The 13,078-nt window shown below is 43.1% G+C and overlaps 1 protein-coding gene across 3 annotated transcripts; it reads right to left on the minus strand.

The window, feature by feature from the left end:
* Positions 1-7,937: 7,937 nt before the first annotated feature.
* LOC129592740 (zinc metalloproteinase nas-4-like) lies at positions 7,938-12,264 on the minus strand. Of its 3 annotated transcripts, XR_008691006.1 has the most exons (12): positions 12,078-12,262; positions 11,819-12,001; positions 11,534-11,619; positions 11,381-11,462; positions 11,187-11,307; positions 10,957-11,015; positions 10,844-10,891; positions 10,716-10,787; positions 9,228-9,467; positions 8,960-9,044; positions 8,561-8,887; positions 7,938-8,203 (listed from the first exon to the last, which is right to left on the minus strand). XR_008691006.1 is itself a non-coding variant. In XM_055488851.1 (11 exons), exons 1-11 carry the CDS (start codon positions 12,154-12,156, stop codon positions 8,653-8,655), a joined length of 1,290 nt encoding a protein of 429 aa, XP_055344826.1. In that variant the 5' UTR covers positions 12,157-12,262; the 3' UTR covers positions 8,534-8,652. The 3 variants fall into 3 exon arrangements, 2 of the variants coding, with proteins under 2 accessions (XP_055344826.1, XP_055344827.1); XM_055488851.1 differs by lacking the exon at positions 7,938-8,203 and having other exon boundaries at positions 8,534-8,887; XM_055488852.1 differs by lacking the exon at positions 7,938-8,203 and having other exon boundaries at positions 8,679-8,887; positions 8,960-9,055; positions 12,078-12,264.
* Between the last annotated feature and the right edge of the window lie 814 nt (positions 12,265-13,078).

The raw sequence follows: 13,078 nt of genomic DNA on the forward strand, positions 1-13,078 counted from the left end.
TAGCAAAAACCGAGTTGGACAGGCCTAATAAACATTTACCTTGAGTACGGGTCATGAAACACGAAACGCTAAGCGCTAGTAAATATGGACTAGTGAAACAGTAAAACATGAAACACTGAAAAATGAAGTAATATTCAGGAAACAATGAAACATGAAACGTTTCGTGTTTCATTACTCGTTTGTAGGTTTCGATTCTTTGTGATTCAGTGCTTCATTGTTTCATGTTGACTTTCTTGTTTGGTTTCTTAGGCTTTAACTTCGCGCTTCCTGTTTCATGTTTCGTGTTTCATCACTTAAATGTCTCGTTTTGCATCTCTCATGTTTCTGTTCTTGTTACTTGTTAGGTTTTCGTAGGTTCCTTCTCCATGCTTTGCGTTTCATGTTTCATTTTTCATGGGCTTTGCCTTCATGCGTTTCATGTGTTCATGTGATCCATGTGTTTCATGCGTTTCCAGTGTTTCCAGTGTTTCCTGTGTTTCATGTATTTCGTGTGTTTCACGTGTTTCATGCGTTCCATGTGTTTCATGCTTTTCATGCATTCCTGTGTTTCCTGTATTTCGTGTAGTTCATTGTTTTATTTTTTTGGATGCCAGCGCCGTTTAAGATTTCTAAGGTTAAAGGTTTCACCTTTGTGCTTAAGACGTCAAACTTATCATTGTCCCCACTCATACATTTTCTCGCAAATGCGCATAATCATACAGTAAGTATACTGATTCATAGAGCACAATGAACTATGAACGTAACCAATTATTTGCACTATACTACCGCGAATTAATTTCTTGACCTAAAATTTAAAAGACCAGAAGCGTGCAGCATAGCATACGCTGTTTAATAGTGGCACACTGTACATATGTGGCCCATTTTAAGTCGAAAATACTATAGTATATAATGATTCGTGTTCTTGTCAAAGCCAAACTCTCCTTGCCGCTTTTTGGTCGTGAAAGGTTTAATGAAGAACAAAAAACATATGCCTATCTCGTATTAAATAATATGTTAGGGTCGTAACTATAATGAAGTTGACGATCATTTTGCACCCTTTGGGAAATAAAATGTTTAATAACATTACTGCACATATGCAGAGTTACTACTGCTTGCACTTACTTTTGGAAATCAGGGTGATAACGGCATTGACAGCAGTAGCGGCCACATTGATCCCTCCAGTAATCAGGAATAATTTACCGAGAGAAAGCGAAGTTATGGATTGAGTCATCCAGATAGAGACGGATATCACAATAGAACTCGAATGCTCGAGTAAAACAATGCCAGATCTACAAAAGCAGTGATGCGGTGTGATTATAGTACCTTGATCTTGATGATTCACGAGCGCTTACAATTGTTATGAAGAAATGTAAATGCTGTTGCAATGAAGTGTTATGACATCCTCAGCAATGATGCTATGCACTCTTGCCGTGATTGCCCTTTGCAACTGAGCAACGCTACATCGCTAAAAGATTAATTAACACTATTAGTTTTAATACACATAATAAAATACTGTGGATGCAAATGATTAATGAACTCCTCCCGAATCGGTATTCAGGAAAAATATCGCAGAGATAAAGGGAAAAGACTGTCGCAGTTGGGCATCTCGAAAGATATCGCAGTCCGCCTCTGATTAGCAGCGGAAGTAATCTGAACTACATCGGGGGAACTTTTAGTTAGCTTAATGCGCGAAAAAGATGTCGGAGGGGAGTCAGGTGACCAACCAGGTCCGACCTAACAGTTGAACCTATATTTGTGCTCGTTTGTTGATTAACCTGCGAACTCAGCTAAAAAATTCATTTGTATTTCGTACATTTTCTCTAGCAAAAGAAATACTATGTAGGGTGTTAACGCGAGGTTTCCAGCAGTTCCAGTTGCCCGGTTCTAATTTTTGCTAGTGAGACGAACATTAAGTGTAATGGGATTGAGGTGTTACGTTTTGTTACAATTTATGGGAAGCCTGCTCAAGCTGGAAGACTTACAGTTGGGACACTTATATGAGTCATGATGCCGCCATCCTCACAACCGTAGCTATTCCCTTACTGTTCTGTCATTTCGGCCATCATTTTTTCCAGATCGACAGTGCCCCTATGACAGTGCCCCAGTGCTGGCTGTTGATTGGGTATTCACTTGATCTGCCAGAGATTTGCTAGTGTGCAGTAATAAAGTACGTTGATATTAAACGTTAATGCTTCCAGGTTGATCCGTCGTGGAACTACTCTAGAGCGTGGCTGCGTGGGTGCTGTCACGTTATGGGCGATGATTAATCATTTACATCCTTCCAGGCTCATGCGTATCCTCGTTCGGTAACCGTTTTCCAGCGCACTGATTTTCCAACGCAAACCTGTAACAGGTTTGAGTCATAGCCACTGTTTGCCGACCGAATGGCTTCTGTGAGCGCTCCGCTTAAATAGTCATTCACATGTACCAAAACCGGCAGATTGGTATCACAAAGTCAATCTGCCGCTATTTTAACCATGCATTTTCTTCAATTGCGTGCCGAAACAGAACCGAGCAAATTACACGTATAAGGCGCAGGAATGTTTTCAATGAATAGAACCGCCGGCCATGCCACGTACGGGGTTACACAATGACATCATAGTGTGCACAGCATGCATTTCCTCGATCAACGGCCTTCGGTAATAACCGAGTCGGCGCTGCGGGAAATTGTGGTGGCAATTTAGCCCTTTCCAGAACAAGCCCCTTTCCAGAACAAGCAGAATCGTTAAGTGCCCGTGCGTTGTCACAGGTAAATCGATTGTTCCGCTGACATTGCCGGTGATTTTTGGCCCAGATTAGATAACAGCGTAATTCTACTGTGAATTTTTGAACAATTATCAAGCTAGTGAGTGTGACGACTGATGTTGCATCCGCTCGGACAGCACATTAGGGAGATGGATCCCGCGCCGCAGCCGCCATCTCTTGCAGATTGCGGCTTTGGAAAAAGTGTCGAACCAGATGGAAAATGGCGTCAGAATTCCGATGACCAAATTCCGGAAACCCAGACTAAGAGAAAGAAAGCGAGGAAACCGAAAATTAGGGTAAGTTTACTCATTTTAATCCTACAGGAAATCGGAGCACGACGTTAAATTACGTGTAGCCTGTCACCCTGTGTAAGCTGCATGTGCTTTGTACAGTTTAATTATGTACTTATTTAATTTTATTACTTGCAGACTAAAGTAAATCAACATGCGGTTTATAGCGTTAGTATCCGTACACTTTACACGTGTCGTCCATTATAATGAAATTACGTGCACAACTATCAAGGAACAAGATCTATAATATAACTACAAAAAAAGCTGAGACATCGAGATACGAAAAACCAGAACACAATAAAAAAAACTGTAAACGCCGTTAGATTCAGCTTGTTCAGAAACTGTGTCACATGCATTTTATTTTTTAAAAAAATTTATTTAAACCCCTCCCACCGATGCCGGTTCCCGGCAAAACTGGCTCCAGTAAAGCTTTCAAGGTGACCTTGAGAATAATAGCAGTGCCAGTTGCTTAGAACATTTATTAAAGTAAGAACTATGTACTGTAATAAATTTGTAATTATTTTCTTTGCAATCATGCTGAATTTTGATAGCGGGACTGCTGCAAATTGAATTACAATGTTCAAATGCCTAAAAAGGAAAATCTGATTTCCAGAACCATGTTTGAATTAGCCCAGGTTTCGAAGGGAACAAAATCCAGTGAACAAAACTGCTAGGAGAGTGAGTGACCCAGCTACCACCACTGTCCAGTGATCAAAACAAAATCGCTTGGGTGAGTGCTGACCCAGCAATAAATCACTGGGTAAACAAAATTGCTAGATGCATGAGTGACCGAACTACCACCACTGTCCAGTGAACAAAATTGCTAGATGAGTGGGGGACCGAGCTAGACTCCTTGCCCAAGAAGTTTTACAAAAAGTGCTAAGGCAGTTGGTGAATTGTTTACTAACAAAAAATTGGAATTATTTATTAAAGCGGACGTGGATCACAAGAAACGCGGAGGCGAAGCCGCAGCTGTTTCTTGTAAAATAATAAGCAGCAGCTTTCCGCGATTATGCATTACTCTAAAACAGCTGTACAAACTTATTGTAAAATCGCTGGTAAGGTTGCCAAATAAGGAACGTTCGTCACAATTATTTATTAGATACTAGCTGACAATCTACCACGTCTTGCAATTGTCTGTGGGGTAATTAAATACAGTGGCACTTGTAACAGACCTATCAGTCACTTGAATATACTGTAGATGACATCATCGATTCATTCAAGGCAATCGTTTTAGACGGACATGATAAAGGAATACCAGAAAACAACGATTTTTAATTCCATATTAGTGAAAGGATTAGTTTACACAAACGATGAAACGATTTGTGTAATGGGTACGATCCCCGATCAAGATAGCATAGAGGAAGTGTTTCTGTTATAAATGCTGCTTCGTTTTGGTACATAGTTTGTACTCGTTTCATGACACTTATTAAAGGTTAAACGACTGTTTACACAAAAAAGTACAATGATTTTCTTTAACAGCAAAGTTTTACTGATTTTTTCTCTGCTGTTCCCTTGTCCCGAGAAAGGATGTCACGTTTACGTTTTGAATATCCGGGGATCGGCGTTAATGAAACTTTTGCTCTGTGCATTCCGTTTCCTAGTTCTTTTACGGAGGCCATTATCGAGCTTGTTAGCCTTCCATGTATAATTACAATTTCTTCTGCTTGCACTGCAGCCAAAGCGGCGGTAGCAGAAATCGACACTGGCACCTTATCCACGCAAGGCACTTCCCGCGCAGTCACATCTTACGCCTCCATCAAAATACCGCGTGTAGCCGTTGGCAGCAGGAAGTGTGTGAGCCTCCTTGATCATCGTGGTTGTAATCCGGCGCCCACAGCAGGATACTGCTGAGTGTTGACCCCGTCTTGACGTGGGTGTTTGCCGGTTAGAAGAGACGTGAAAAGCTATGGTGATAAAAGCCTTAAAAACGCCGAAGAAGATGCAGTCACTGCCACTTATATGCGACTGCGCCATCGCCGTGAAAACCATACATATGCATATTGTCATGTTACATTGTCATAAAACTTCAAGTCGCTTACGAAGATCAGTTTTAAAGAAGGGAAAACGCAAATTTAAATTAATACAAACAAATTTGAGCTGACAATGAGTAGTGCAGCCGCACATGCGTGGGAATGCATATTTTTGACGTAGTGCAGTGGCTTCGGTGGCGTGGATAACTGTAAAGCGGTTTCGTCACTGATTTCTTTACGACGCAGTTGAGTCAGGCTTTTTTTGAAAGCTTTGTAAGCTTTGAAAGCTTTTTAAGTGCTTTGTAAAGGGTATACCCCGTTTAGCCGAATGAAGAAAAACCGAAAGAAAATCGGTCTGTGGAATTTTAAACGACGACAATCTCCCATTCACACATCATAGGGGGCACTTAAGCGACGTATAGAATACAGATACGACGGTGGCGCAGCGTTAGCCGACAGAGTGTCGTTGAGCCGTCGGCGCCAAGCCGAAACTGTCGCCTTCGAGAGGCTATGTCGTAAGCCATGACCAGACCTATTGTATTCGCCAGTCAGTGCTCTGTCTCAGTGACCCGGATCTAGTTTGACGACGTAATTGAGACTGACCAAATACATGACTGAATGCGTCCTGCCTTAATAAAACCCTGGCGCCCTTTTGTTAAAATCGTAATTACATTTACCCCGAAATCATTTCGGTTGTACATTCCGACTAAACAGGAAAACAATAGTTATTGTGTATGCACAGGATTCAGGACGGAACTTAATCTGGGTTTCACCGAATTGACCAATAGTGTGACACCAATGCTTCTTGAAAATATGTCGTAATCGCGATAACGCCATCAGCCAACGGCAATTTCTTGTTTTCCGATAGAACATTCCAGCTATAAAAGGCTGCTTTTTCTAGCCAGTAGTTTAGTGTAAAAATTTCGCCACATCAGCTCCACGAATATTTTTGGCTACATCAGATAAATTCCTTTTCGCAGTTATATTGACAAATAGTGCTACTTGTTTATATATACTAACTGTTAGCGTTGAAGGTCAGAGAACGCTTTTACGTTGCAGCACTCCACCAAGCAAATGTCTTCAACCTTGCTTCATAAAGCCTACACTCCCGACCCATCTTTTTCGGTGGCAACTGCATTGACTCCCAAAACACGGGCGAATGGCTTCGTGTATATCCATCAGCATCCTCGTGGTAACTGTTCTTCAAGCGCGCCGTACCAAAGTCCTAAGCAATCCGTACAGCAACAGACACCTGTGCGAAGTCCGCTCCAAGTGCAGCACACCGGTGGACAAACCGTTTTTTCCGTGAACACTGCTACAAACCCGGCATTTACCCCTAGTCCATCGTTGCACAACGGTCAATACCAAGACGGGCTCCTCCATTCGCAGAATTCAGTGCTTCCCGGACACATCTCGGTTATTCCTCAGCCGCAGACCGTGACACCCGACACTGCTGCCACGAATCCCACTGCCGGTTACACCGTGCCCTCCGCCACCCGGATCGTGTCTGGCCCGCTCTCCGACTGGTCGCAGCATTGTGGCTACGAGTTTTACTGCGCATTCTGCCTAGAAGCCTTACCAATAGAGCCAATGACAATAATTTCCGAAGGTGGTTACCAGCAGCATCTCAGGCAAAGCCGGTATTGTTATGGCAAGAATCTGCAGTTTCTACGCGTAATATTCGACAAGGGAGTGCAGGATACCGGCAATCCGCTGGCCAATGGGCAAGTGAAGCGCCAGTTGCTCTGTGTGCTGTGTAGAACGGCAATGCAGGCCAACCGGTACAGGATACCCACACCGGATCTTGTAGGTCAGTTTGGAGAAGCCATGCTCTTTGTCTTTAGTGAATTCTTATAGCTGTACATTCATGTACAAATTGGCATTTTGATCTGCAGCGCAACACATGCAGCGATACCATGCCGAACCAAGACCAAAGGACCAATCGCCTATCACTATTCAGTAGGCCGTACGGTTGCGTGGCCGTCCAAAAATACAGATCCGGTTAGACCCGGAAGTGTATAATCTCTCCAATCCACTATTCGGTGGTCTCAACTTGGCTTCAAACTGAACTGGACACTGCTGGAGAAAATTGACTTTGTTGTTGCAAACTCAATTTTTTACTCGAATGTTACTAGTATTTTAGCGAAGTACTTAGTACGGTAACGCTTTTGACAGTGATTTATTTGTTTATTTGTGAATTGTACCTTTATATCCGCTCTAAGGAAAGACCGTTCTTGACCATTTGGTAAAAAAACAGTAATTGTTCTCTGACCCGGATAAGGAGTTTCACTTAAACACTGCCAGTATTACGTATAACTTTTTCATTGCCTGTTTTCATTTTCAACTCGGCCTGTATTACGCACAACGTACATTCACTACATTGTTCTCTGATCCGGATATGAATTTTATCTGAGAAGTCACAGTGATGGCATTTCTACTGTATTGTTCATGCAGATGTCTCCAATAATAAAGGGTGGTGTTGTGATTTGAAATCGCGCTACGAGCAGATCCGGATGCTTAACTAGCTGTGAGGAGGAGTGGCCTCTCTGTTCACCCGCGCACAGGCGGCTGCTAGGTTGTTTTGCTGTTTTTGCCGTGTTTTTCTCCATCTACCAGATTCCAAATCTGGTAGATTCTTTAGTTGCTAGATTTCGTCGTCTGAGCTGGTGTGCTTTTTCATTTTTGCCCCGCAGCAAGGTGCTGCGGTGGCCTTTGATGTGCTGTATGTGGGAGAGATAAAGTGTGCAGTGTGTTGGCGTTCAGTTTCCGTTCGCGCACAGGGGTGAACTAGCCGTTCATCCCCTGTTAGACAGTGCTCCATTTCTTGTTTCGAGAAAAACTTGTGTTCCAAAAATTACAGTGCAGTATTTAACCAGCTATGTAAACAAGGAAATTGCAGTATGCTTTGTCAGAATAGCACATGTACGATATCGGGGTCAAACAGCACTCGTCCAACTACACACCGAAACAAACCAGTCCAGTTTAGCTAGGTAGACAGCGTCACTGCTTTTGCGAACCTAAGCAGCTCTGATAAGTACCTTAAGGATATAGAGTGGGATGCACTGGTTAAACGAGATGACCTGGTAAAGCCTTCCGCAAGGTGATACATTAGACTTCTGCGATTGCGCGTTCTTTAGAATATGTTTTCGACCTCCTTTATTCCATGTTGCGAAGGAATGCTGCGTGCGCATTTTTGCGTATCATCCGAATGTGGAGCTAAAAAACGATCAAACGCAAATCGGTGTACCGAAAGCCTAGGTACACCTTTGTAGAAAAACGAACGTAAATATTAGGGTTGTGAGGAGGAGTGGCCTCCCCGCCCACCCGCACTGGTGCGGGTGCTAAGTTGTTTTGATGTATTTTGATGGCATTTTTCTTCATCTACCAGATCTTCAATCTGGTAGATTCTTCAGTTGCTAGCCATCGTCGTCTGAGTAACTTGCTGTACTTTTGGCCCCGCAGCATTCTGCTGCGGGAGCTTCTGTAGTGTCATGTGAATGGGATATAAAGTGGGCAGTTGGTTGTCGGGTGTCTTGCGTTTCCGCATAACTCGTAGTACACAACACTGCTCACTCTGCAGGATAGATTCCGTTTCTGTCTCTGTCCGTGGATTCTTCCTAGATCCACCATCATAGGGTCATTTCTCCGAAGTCTGTTCGAAATTTTTAGGCAGCCACTCGTTTAACACAAATAAAGTCCAGCTGATCATCACAATTCGAAAACTGAGAATCTTTAAGGTTAGCAGACGTAATGGTTCCGCAACTGGCTACATAGACCCTGGTGGTCTTGTCCAACGTGGCGAAGTTGGCTTGGAAGAAGACGTCTACTCCGTCATCGGGTTCGCTTGACATCCTGGCATCGTTCTGCCGGCAGAACATGTTGGCATTGGCGAACGCTTTTCTGCAACAAATCAAAGATTAATTTAAGTCCGTTCGTTCTGGCGTCCGATGCAACTGCAGCATTCGTAATTACTTGGTAGTGCCATCGGAAAGGAAGGAGAAGAAGTAGCAAAATTTGTTAAATGTGAACCAACCACTTGTCGTTGGACATCCTCGACCTGCAATGATACTATAATTTATTTAATATTTAAAAAGATATGATGCTCAAGAATCTCCTTATGAAAATATACACTGTCTGCTTTTTCGTTCAACACAAACAGCACAAAGACTAAAACAAAACAAAAACGAACGTATATGATAACTATAAGGTAGCGGCAGTGACTGGCAGGATTGGCGGGTACCTGTTTTTTCCGGGTAGGCCAACTTAATCTTCTCCAGATCGATCTTGCTTAGTCCCTCGCGCTGTCCCATCTGATCAGCACCGGGCGAATCAGAGACATTCTCCCGCGGCCGAATGGTCCATTCATCCGCATTTATGGCGAAATCATTCTTTCCGTAGTGCAAAATGGAGGCGAAATCGTATGGCCTGCCGAACGCCGTAATGTCTTTATCACTGTAGCTTCGAAACTGGAGGTAATCGGCTACAACAGAGCATTGCTATTTTCGTTGCAGTAATTTTTCGTTATTTTATAATTTTGCGTTAACGTTTTTTTAAATGTATTTTTACAATGCGTTAAACTGGTTTTAGCGTAGCTCGATAATATTTGTTTCGCATTCTAATCAACTGAATCATGCTTCTGTCGCCGATGCGCATTCCTGAATTGTATGTTATTTTGTTGACAGTATTGGCCCAATGTGTAGTTTTTCTGACGAGTGAATGCTTGCTGTGCTTTACTCTGTACTTGGGTTATTGTGGAGGGACTACTTTTCCGCTGGAGTTTTTAATTGACCGTGTCTGCAAATCTCGATAAGGAGTGATTCCTTGTATTTGCAGACGTTAAGCATTACAACCAAACCAAACCAAACTGAGTTACTGAGCTCTACAACGGTGTAACCAGGGTGGCAGAACAGCTTCTCTAAAAGTCTCCAGCAACCAAGAATATAATTTCTCAAGAAAGGAACTGTGTGATATTCCTTTTAAAATTCCGGTCGCTCAGAATATCTGTGTACTTTACATTTCATGATAACTGTACCAAGATGTATAAGGGATAACTATAAGGGTGTATAAGGGGTATAGGGTGTGAGGAGGAGCGGCGTCTCCGTTCACCCGCGCACAGGCGGCTGCTAGGTTGTTTTGCTGTTTTTGCCGTGTTTTTCTCTATCTACCAGATCTTCTATCTGGTAGATTCTTTAGTTGCTTGATTTCGTCGTCTGAGCTGTATGCTTTTTCCTTTTGCCCGCAGCAAGGTGCTGCGGTGGCCTTTGATGTATAGTATGTGAGAGACAGATAAAGTGTGCAGCGTTGTGGCGTTCAGTTTCCTGTTCTGTTCGCGCAAAGGGGTGACCTAGCCGTTCATCCCCTGTTAGATAACCATACACCTTGAGTCCTTGACTCAGTTGACTGTAAATACTTAAGCGGCTTAAGTACTTATGTACATCTGCAGCTGCTTAAAAATTTTCTCCTGAACCGCTGCGCAGCTTTCGTATATTTTGTAACTTCGTATATACCGTAAAATCCGATATTAACGCCCCGTGCGGTTTTAAACGCCCCCTCCCGTAGGTCACGAAATAATAAAAGCCCCCCCCCCCCCGAAATTACGGTTTTAAACACCCCCTCCCAAGGCTCTTGAAAAAATAAACGCCCAGGGCGTTAATATCGGATTTTACGGTAGGCGAGCAAAATTTGTACAAGGTCCTGTTTTACAGGCTATTGCTTTCTGCATGCTTACCTTTGCGGATGTTGTCCCAGTTGATTTCCACATACTGGTCCCTGTCGGTGCGGGACTGTTCATGGTAAAATCCTGGAAGAAACGCACTCATTTCTGATGAAATTCAGCAGCGTTGCAAACGCATTTACCGGTAGCATGCATTAGCTCATGCTGGATAACGCCTCTTTTCATGCAGCCTGTCAGCAAATTCGCTTTTCAGTGTACAGTTTGAAATACTAAAAGAGGTGCAAGTTTGTCGCACCTGGAACTTGTAGATTGATAATCTGTCTCCCTTGTTGATGGCCAATATGCGATGAACACCTGCCATAATAGTGTATTGATTAATCGGCATACTAATACAATTTTTTACACCATACATAGACAGTGAGTGCGTTCGCTCGACACTCGGCTTCCGCCATTTTGGTGGCTCTTAAACTTGTATGTATAAATACAGTACATGCGGATACAGTGTCCGCAAAGTTTGCGACTTACCCGAATCCTGGACCAATATAAACATAATCCTTGTCTTCATCTTTGCGCGGGCGGAATTTGATGGGTGTCTTCGACATAAAATCTTCTATGGCCCTCTGGATAATTGCTCTATCCTGTGGACCTAGGAGACTAAGGGTCAGTTTGCACAAATTACCATTTGAAAATTTACAATCAGGAAGTCTGCAATAAATTACGATAGACTCTGGATAAAACGTAGGGAATGGTCGCATCCCTCCATTTCAGTTCATCCTTGTTGACGAAGTTTTGTCCCATATCCTGCAAAGAAATAATTCCAGGAAAGGGACAGATTTTATCGTCCGCTGGGGGGAGCTCTGGCTGTGGCTTACATTAACGTTGACTTCCGCATCCTTTTCCACACCCAGCACATCGCCCTCGAACAGCTGAGAAGAAGACAGCATCTGGCTTTCGGTTCCTGAAGAAAAGCCACCCAACAATCTAACAGGACGAAAAATGCCGATTCGCTTAGCGAATAGAAGGAATAACTGATGTTAAAATGGGCGGATGGCTTGACTACGGACGAGCTACTTATATTTTCATCGGACGAGACGGTAGCCGTGAACTGGTTCGTAAATTACTTACTATAAAGTCCAGAAAATGTGCTTGCTACTCACTGGTGTCATTCCCGGACTCTTTCACAATCTCCGGGTCAAGAACGACGGGCTTGACTATGGGGGGCGTTGTCGTCGTCGTCGTTGTCGTGGTTGTTGTGGATGCCGTGGTTGTCACACTGCAGTCGATGTTGTCGCACATTTTATACACTTTAGCATCCTCCACGTTCAGTAAGCAGCACCATACTAACACATAATTATAAAGGATTATCATCAACAATATTACGCACTTAGCAATCCTTAACAGTTTAAACGTACTTACTCTTAGGATCGAGGAAATCTTGCTGGGATAGGGAGGCGCAGCAGCACAACGCTAATAATACTGGAAAAAGCTGCCGCATGGTGTTTACAGTCTGCCACGGTCGCGTGCACCGTTCCACCGGTAAATTAAGAATGTCGACAGCACTGGGTCCCCGTTAACATTAATCAGTGAGTTGAAAACGTGCGCAAGCTCGCTGTTCTTACGCTTTCGATGAATGCGATTACATAATAGAATACACCATTGTATCTAATGATATATGGCTGCTAGCGCAAGATACCCTCCAGGTATGAAAACAGGAAAAGACAGCGTTGCTTACACTTGTGCAAACATAGTTTCAGAATTGCTGGATATGAGAACGTCTGTGCTTTTACACAATTCATTGTTTTTATTTATTTGTGTTCGAACAGAAATTACTGCATAGTTCCATTATCTAGTATTTATGTGAAAAACTGTGCGTACTGTGTGGCGTTTACACTACAAAACACTTTAAAACGTATCATCGCCGTGCGTAAATGGTCAAACATTCGGGCCACCGAAACGTCAGATGTACTTTGACAACGCTGTGCGTAAGGGATAAAGAATAAACTAATAATTGACAATTATCTGCCAATTCATTGGATACGACCCGCCGGTTACGGTATTCGCGTGTTTCAGCTAAAAAGTTTCGTGAAGCGTGAAAAGAGCGTTTACTTTGCTTTACTGTTGGCTGTACAACGGAATCTCTACCCTTCAAACATTTATCAGCTCCTGTGTTTCTTGCATCAGGTCCAGGATGATTCAAAATTACAAAACTGTTCAGCAAACTAAGCTGTCTCCACGACCACATAAAAAATCGCAGTATTACAACTGAATGGCAAGCGCTTTTGTCTGGACGTGTCACCGTCCCTTCAGGAAATTTGAAAGCGTACCTGGATTGCATATGTATGTACCGCATACAAAGCGTTTCAACGGTCAGTTAAAAAGTTATTATGGAGTGCGGGTATGGACAGTAATTACGGTAT

The sequence above is a fragment of the Paramacrobiotus metropolitanus genome, unplaced genomic scaffold (assembly GCF_019649055.1).
Source record: "Paramacrobiotus metropolitanus isolate TYO unplaced genomic scaffold, Prichtersi_v1.0 Parri_scaffold0000055, whole genome shotgun sequence".
NCBI lineage: Eukaryota > Metazoa > Tardigrada > Eutardigrada > Parachela > Macrobiotidae > Paramacrobiotus > Paramacrobiotus metropolitanus.

Excerpts from the sequence above, each read along its gene's own strand:
- LOC129592740 (XM_055488851.1), bottom strand. The coding sequence starts at position 12,156 with ATGCGGCAGCTTTTTCCAGTATTATTAGCGTTGTGCTGCTGCGCCTCC. Across the intron at positions 11,308-11,380 it reads CGTTTTATCCAGAGTCTATC|GTCCACAGGATAGAGCAATT; the intron begins GTAATTTATTGC and ends TTAGTCTCCTAG. Across the intron at positions 8,888-8,959 it reads CTTTCCGATGGCACTACCAA|AAAAGCGTTCGCCAATGCCA; the intron begins GTAATTACGAAT and ends GATTTGTTGCAG.